This window comes from Mytilus edulis, chromosome 5 (genome assembly GCF_963676685.1).
Source record: "Mytilus edulis chromosome 5, xbMytEdul2.2, whole genome shotgun sequence".
Lineage (NCBI taxonomy): Eukaryota > Metazoa > Mollusca > Bivalvia > Mytilida > Mytilidae > Mytilus > Mytilus edulis.
The window spans coordinates 20,891,012-20,899,418 of record NC_092348.1 but is presented as its reverse complement, the minus strand read 5'-3'; the positions used below and the strand labels follow the sequence as shown (position 1 = coordinate 20,899,418).

The 8,407-nt window shown below is 36.0% G+C and overlaps 1 protein-coding gene across 1 annotated transcript; it reads left to right on the top strand.

The window, feature by feature from the left end:
• Positions 1–2,770: 2,770 nt before the first annotated feature.
• On the top strand, positions 2,771–7,845 carry LOC139523181 (uncharacterized). The gene is made up of 2 exons (XM_071316995.1): positions 2,771–3,090; positions 6,002–7,845. Exons 1-2 carry the CDS (start codon positions 2,871–2,873, stop codon positions 6,619–6,621), a joined length of 840 nt encoding a protein of 279 aa, XP_071173096.1. The 5' UTR covers positions 2,771–2,870; the 3' UTR covers positions 6,622–7,845.
• The last annotated feature ends 562 nt before the right edge of the window (positions 7,846–8,407 follow it).

Below are 8,407 nucleotides of genomic sequence, written 5' to 3'. Positions count from 1 at the left end.
AAAAAATGTATTATAAGCGAATAGGTAACGAATAGGTAACGAATAGGTAACAGGGTATTAACCGAGCGCTGGAACGTGTACATGCGCGCTAAAAGGGTAATTTCATCTCTAAGAACACATTCTTACCACCAGAGACCTGAACACAATTAAAACACGATTTATTTCAAGGTGCACCGTATACCCCGCGCATTAAAAGCGAATAGGTAACGAATAGGTAACAGGTTTTTTACCGAGCGCTGGAACGGGTATATGCGCTCTAATGGGGTCATTTCATCTCTAAGAACACATTGTTACCGTCTGAGACCTGGACATAATTGAAAATCCTTTTCTAACAGGTGCAACGTATAAAAAAATGTATTATAAGCGAATAGGTAACGAATATGTAACAGGGTATTAACCGAGCGCTGGAACGGGTACATGCGCGCTAATAGGGTAATTTCATCTCTAAGAACACATTCTTACCACCAGAGACCTGAACACAATTAAAAAACGATTTATTTAAAGGTGCACCGTATACCCCGCGCATTAAAAGCGAATAAGTAACGAATAGGTAACAGGTTATTTACCGAGCGCTGAAACGGGTACATGCGCTCTAATGGGGTCATTTCATCTCTAAGAACACATTGTTACCACCAGACATGAACACAATTAAAAAACGATTTATTTAAAGGTGCACCGTATACCCCGCGCATTAAAAGCGAATAAGTAACGAATAGGTAACAGGTTATTTACCGAGCGCTGGAACGGGTACATGCGCTCTAATGGGGTCATTTCATCTCTAAGAACACATTGTTACCACCAGAGATATGAATTTAATTGAAAATCCTTTTCTAAAAGGTGCAACGTACAACAAACGTACTATAAGTGAATAGGTAACGAATAGGTAACGAATATGTAACAGGGTATTAACCGATCGCTGGAACGAGTACATATGCGCTTATAGGGGTATTTCATCTATAAGAACACATTATTACCACCAGAGATATGAACACAATTGGAAATCCTTTTCTAAAAGGTGCAACGTACAACAAACTTTTTAAAAGCGAATTAGTAACGAATATTTAACAGGGTATTATCCGACCGCTGGAACGGATACAAATGCACTTATAGAGTTATATCACCTCTAAGAGCCCAAATCTTCCACCAGAGACAACAAAACAATTGAAAATTATGTTTTAAAAGGTGCAACGTAAGATACACGTATTATAAGCGAATTATAAGCGAGTGATGGAACGAATTAAACAAGGTAATAGCATGCTCCGAAACGATGTACACCCTGCTTACATGTTTAACTCTACCACATTATGTAAGTATGTGCCTGTCCCTAGACAAGAGCCTGAAATTAAGTAGTTATCGTTTGTTTTTGTGTTACATATTTCCGTTTATTTTTTTGTATATGAAATACGGCCGTCAGTTTTGTTGTTTGAATTGTATGAGGTTGTCATGTCTGGGCCTTTTATAGGTGACTACACGGTTTGGGCTATGCTCATTGTTGAAGGCCGTACAGTGAACTATAGTTGATAATTTCTGTGTCATTTTGGTCTAATGTGGAGTGTTGTCTCATTGGCAATCATACCACATCTTCGTTTTTTAGCAAGCGCTAACACGGTGATTTCATCCCGTCGAACCAAGCTCCAACTTCAAACATACGGACATAAAGCAGTTAAAAGGTAGAACGTATAAAAAAAGAAGTAAGGAACAAATGCGTATCGAACATGAAGTAAAAGGATCGGTTGAGCACAAACACATATAAATAAGTCATAAAAAGATCATTTTACCTCAACCAATTCAGAACTATTACCATATGTAAGACTATTAACAACTAGATTTGTAATTGCTAGCAATAACGGAAGGCACCCCTTCCCCCTATTACCAGGTGAGCGGCAGCCATTTTGACAATTCCAAAGTCAAAGAGAGCATCTACAGATGTCTAGTAACATTTTTGCAAAGTTTCATTAAGTTTAAACATTTTGAATTTTTGATATTTTTGCTGTTTCCATGATTACGGCGGCCATTTTGAAAATTCTAACTTCAAAATCCAACTCTGCCTATGCCAGTTACCATTCCTGTAAAGTTTCATCCAGTTTGCGGAAAATTCTTATTTTTGAAATTTTTGACCTTTTTGCATTGTTTCCATGGTAACAAGACCTATTTTGGAAATTCCAACTCCAATGTTGCTCATCATTACTGTGAAGTTTCATGAAATTTTGAGCATTTTGAGAATTTTGAAAATTTTGGTGTAGTTTCCATGGCAACATAGTAGTTCCAATGATCGCCAAAATCATCCAACACCTGTATATAGTGGGCACCTACATTGTTTTAAAATATGATGATTCTGAGTTGAAGCATATCCAAACAGTTCACCAAAAACCAAAAGCTCATTTTTTTCACAATTGTGCCGTTTCCATGGTAACGGCAGCCATATTAAACTATTCCATGCCATAATTAAAAAGGGGGAAGGATATTAAAAATCAAATAAGTAACGAATAGGTAACGAATAGGGAATAGGGAATAGGTAACGAATAGGTAACGAATAGGGAATAGGGAATAGGTAACGAATAGGCAACGAATAGGGAATAGGGAATAGGTAACGAATAGGTAACGAATAGGGAATAGGGAATAGGTAACGAATAGGCAACGAATAGGGAATAGGGAATAGGTAACGAATAGGGAATAGGGAATAGGTAACCAACTTGACGCCCATTAAATAAATAAAATTAATAAAAATAAATGAATAAATAAATATAATTGTGAGTTTCAGTGTGTTGAGAAGAGGTACCAGGAAGCGTACAGCATCAGCGAGAGCTGGAGTAAGAAGGACCCCGGTGGTGTCGAAGGGAGTTTCGTCACGGGCGTCAGTACAATCATCTATGACGGTTACAAGGCCTGAGGCTATCTATTCAACTTCGGGACATGACGGCGCTGTCATACCAACAACTGCAACATTATCAACGACAAGAATGTTGATGCCAACATTTTCCAGTAATCAGGACAACTCCGTCCACATTCCGGACATGTTATCATGGCAACCAAGACCAGCAATAGACCCCCAGCCAACTGTTGATAACACGCAGTTTGTGTCACAAACAGGTAATGTGACCAATAATAATTATGTACAAATTCCCAATAGAATTGAAAGTGTTCATGAGAACCTAGGCATAAATGTAACACAGTCAATTAAAGAAAAAATATTGAAAGGGGAATTCATAGATTTAGCTTGTCTATTAAATAATTCAGTCAACACGGGTTCTGACAAACAAAAGTTGACATGGGCTCAAGGGGAATTCATTTTACAACCCATTTCTCAACAATCAAAAATTACAAATATTGAAAAGTGGACAGATGCTTTCATCATTTTTATTTATATTTATTGTGCTGTGCACGTAAACCGATTTAAGGAATTGTTAAAATACATGCACACAATACGCCTTGGGGCTCAAAGAAACCAAGGTATGGGTTGGAAAAATTACGATGAGCAATATAGACTAAGAAAAGCTCATGAACCATCCAGTTTATGGAGTAATATAGACAATGAGCTATGGTTGTTATATATGCAACCAGTGAATACTATCTCAAATGTGTCCTTAAATGTATCTAATAGTAATATTCAAGACAGTAGTGGTCATGGGAACAAATGCTATAGTTATAACTATGAGGGAAGCTGTTGGAAAACACCTTGCTTTTATAGCCATTTGTGTTTAAGGTGTAATGGTTCACATCCAGTTATAAACTGTCAAAGACAACTGGGAAATGTGAGACCACATGTTGGTAATACACAATATAACACAGGCTCTCAGTTTCAGTTTCGGGCACCCGGGGCTCAGTATAGAGCAGGGCCCCAGTTTCAATTTCGCCCAAGGAGCGCCGAGTCAAGAGTCAGATTTTCCCCAAGAAATGCCACACAGTTCACACAAGCAAGATCTAGACCAAATATCAGAACTATGGCGACTTGGTAGAACCCCTATTAAGATTGGTGTTTTGAAAAATATGCTGAGGGCATATCCGCATGCAGGTGTAGCAAAAGAATTATATGAAGGATTTTTATGTGGTTTTCGTTTGAAATATTCAGGTCCGAGAATTTCTTTTATTTCCAAAAATTTACAGTCGGCAAATTGTCATAAAGGTGAAACGTTGGATAAGTTAGATCAGGAGGTAAAAGCGGGTAGGATGGCTGGTCCTTTTTTAGAAAAGCCGATTTGGACCTGTAACATCTTTGAAATTTTTAGGATTGGTCATTGACACTGTTGAAATGGTTGTCAGAATACCACAAGACAAATTGTTAAAGCTAAAGTCTTTACTTGAACCGATTTTGTTGAATAAAAAGATTACACACAAGGACTTAGAATCAGTAGTGGGTTTGATGGCTTTCTGTTCAAGGGCGATTACTTCGTCTAGGGCTTTCCGTCGCAGGTTTTATGATGTCATAGGGTCTATAAAAAATAAAAAGCCTTTTTATTCAATTAGAATAAATAATGATCTCAGAGAAGATGCAAAAATTTGGCTGATTTTTCTGGAACATTTTAACGGAGATTGTTATCTATCAGAAAACACTTGGATAACAAATGAAACGTTGCATTTGTACACTGACAGCTGTGGTAACTCAGATTTAGGTTGTGGTGCATATTTTGATGGTAAATGGGCACAATATAAATGGCCGGAAGCATGGTCAAATATGCCAATCATGAGGGACATTACTTTTTAAGAGTTAGTTCCAATTGTTTTAGCTATGTTTATATGGGCATCAAATTTCCAAAATCGAAAGATTTTATTTCGAATTGACAATATGGCATTAGTTAGCATTATCAATAAAAGAACTGCCAAGTCGAAGCGTGTGATGGCATTTATTCGCCCCCTTGTTCTTTTTACAATGCATCACAATATTCAGTTTAAAGCACAACATATTGATGGTTGTAAAAATGAAATTGCAGACTCGATTTCTCGTTTTCAGTTGAAGAGATTCCGGGAACTAGCACCCGGGGCCGAGTCGGTTCCAGAAAACAACCCAGAAGAGTTCAGAGATTTGATATTGAGTTTGAAACAAACAGATTAATTAATTGTTCGCTTGCTCCTAATACAATTCAAGCTTATCAACGAGCTTTAAATGCTTTGGCTAAATTTAGGGATAGTTTTGATTTAGATCATAGTTTTCCAATACCATTGAACCACATTACTCAGTTCATTGCATACATGTCTTGCTTGGACATGGCCTCATCTACGGTGAAATGTTATATTTCAGCCATCAGTTTTTATAATAAGATTAATAATTACGAAGATATGTCTCAATTATTTGTTGTAAGAAAAATGATTGATGGAATGGCAAGGTCAAAGTTAAAGAGACCTGACAGTAGATTACCTATTACTATAGATCTGTTAAAAAATATTATAAAAATTTTGCCAGCATTTTGTAGCTCCAGATATGAAGCGGTCTGATTTTCTAGTGCTTTTTCAATGGGATTTTTTGCATTTCTGCGAGTTGGTGAAATGACAACTGCATGTGGCAGGGAAGGGTCTAATCATGCCATTAAAATTGAAAATGTGGAGGTTACTAATCATAATATAAAAATATACTTGGCGTCTTCAAAAACAGACCAGCTAGGTCGAGGGACTTCAATTTTTGTGGCCCGACAATCAGATGTTGGAATTTGTCCGGTAAAATTACTGCAAGAATATTTAAAGATTCGACCTCGAATTAGTGGTCAATTATATTGCCACTTTAATGGCTCTCCAATGACTCGATATCAGTTTTCAGGAATTCTAAAACAAGCCCTGGGGTATATTGGTTTTGATCAATCAAAGTATGGGACGCACTCATTTAGAATCGGTAGTGCTACTTCAGCAACTATGCTTGGTTTTTCTGACGAGCAAATTAAAGTAATGGGTCGTTGGAGTTCTGATACTTTCAAAAGTTATATACGAATACCACAATTTTGAATAAATTTCGTTGAATTTGATGGTCAATTTAGTATATTTCATGTCAATACATACATGTATTAAATTGTAGGCCAAGAAGTGTCAGTATGGATAGTAGGCTCATCTTTGATAAGAAATGCATTTGTACACGCAAGAAGTAGAACAGGTGGTGTAAATTTAGGTCTCCATAGAATAGGAGTCAAAATTTGGTGGCAAGGGTATGGTGGCATGGGTTTAAAAGATTTGGAATCGACAATAAAAAGACTGATGAAATATGAAAAAGCGCCGAAATATCTTGTCCTTCATATTGCTGGAAATGATTTGGGGAAGACAAAATTAGGATTTTTAAGGAATGAAATCAAGGCCACCTTGGAGAAGGTACAAAGTTATCTACCGAACAGTTCGATTGTATGGTCTCAGATTTTACCCAGAACAAATTGGCGTCATTCAAAAAGTCAGGATAGCATGATGGCATGCAGAATAAGAATAAATAGTGCCATTGCTTCATTCGTGTTAAAGAATGGGCGACATTATATAAAGTATCCAGATATTCTTCCTAATAGTATTTTTTTAAAGGAAGATGGTGTTCATTTGACTGATCTAGGAAATGACATATTTCTAAATAATTTGCAAGGTGCGCTTGAAATGTTTATTTGTTCTGGTTCTTATACATATCCAGATACATTTGGTACTAGTATGAGTATATCTTAGATAATTTTAAAACAGTATTGGCCACAGTCCTATCGCAGCTTCATCCCCACTTTAGTGGCGGTTGATCCGGTACGGTTGAGTTTGACATATACCGTACCTAATCAATTTGGCAACTTCGCTGCGTGTGATAAACTACAGTTACAGTTGTCTATATTTTAGTGACATTAAAAGTACATTTTGTGGATCGCTGTATCCCAGGATCCAACAGCTAAGTTAGTTGATCGCTGTATCCCAGGATCATACATCTATCTATCTATATATATCTATCTAGTATCTGTAGGTTGCCAGAGGTAACCAAAAAATGATCTATACATCTATGAATCTATACATCTATGAATCTATCTAGTTGAACAATTTATATCGTTGAATCTATATGTGTACATATTTAAATTTGTGTTAATAATAAAAAGCTGTGGTCAATACTGCCAATAAATCTTAGTTTTACAAGCCATCTCGAATAATAGAATTTATGTAATATACATAAATTCGGTTATTCTAGTGGAAAGTTTTAATATCGTCCGTTGCAGTGCTCTACTTTATAAATGCATATATAGTCGATAAGCTGTATAGTGGTGACGTCAATTTGACGTTAGCGTTCTTTTCAACTTTGAGCTGCAAGTGAACAAACGTGTAATTACAATACAGAGAGAAGTATTTTGAAAATACCCACCCTCCCTCCACCATATATAGTTAAACCATGTAGTTTTGTTTGGGTACTGCTCTTTTGTTCTTTTTATTTTCAGGTACATGTATATACGAGTAGTTAGAGTTCCAGTATGAAAAATTCTCCTCCATTGATGATTTGCCATGTGATGTCAAAAATTGCAGTAGTCAGTTAGATGTTGGTTGTATAGAAACATTTGATCGTTAAAAAGTGAAAAATGTGTTTGGCAACTTCGCTGCGTGTGATAAACTACAGTTACAGTTGTCTATATTTTAGTGACATTAAAAGTACATTTTGTGGATCGCTGTATCCCAGGATCCAACAGCTAAGTTAGTTGATCGCTGTATCCCAGGATCATACATCTATCTAGTATCTGTAGGTTGCCAGAGGTAACCAAAAAATGATCTATACATCTATGAATCTATACATCTATGAATCTATCTAGTTGAACAATTTATATCGTTGAATCTATATGTGTACATATTTAAATTTGTGTTAATAATAAAAAGCTGTGGTCAATACTGCCAATAAATCTTAGTTTTACAAGCCATCTCGAATAATGCATAAAAATATCCAATATCTCATGTATTAGTCCAAATAATTATGACGTCTGGCAAGGCTATTTTATTTTTTTTCTGTGACGTCTTCCTACGAAGTTTGTAGGAAGGCTTTCTTAGGAAGGCGTACCAGAAAAAAATTAACATAGCCTTGCGGTCATAGGAAGGTGTCCCAGAATAAAATTAAAAAAGCCTTGCCAGACGTAATAATTATTTTGACTACTCATATATATATCATTAAAAATACACCAAAAATGTCATTTAGTTGAGAAAAATAAATATATACAAAATGTACAATGAACACCCAAAAATGTGAAAGTTAGTATTTAACTCTTTTTTAAATACTGAAAAAAATTCTGGCAGCCCCTTACTTATTTTTACTCTTTTTGCTTAAAATACTGTTAAAATATATATTTAACATGGGTGACGAATTGACTATATCAGGTGTCGATTTAACCAGGTGTCGATTTGTCCAGGTGCCAATTTAACCAGGTGCCGGTTTGACTAGAATTCTTTGACAAATGTTTGAAATTACCTGAGTTTCATTAGACCTTTGATAACAGTA

Coding starts and splice junctions, on each gene's coding strand:
- LOC139523181 (XM_071316995.1), top strand. CDS start 2,871: ATGACGGTTACAAGGCCTGAGGCTATCTATTCAACTTCGGGACATGAC. Junction 3,091..6,001: donor GCAGTTTGTGTCACAAACAG/GTAATGTGACCA, acceptor ATTAAATTGTAG/GCCAAGAAGTGTCAGTATGG.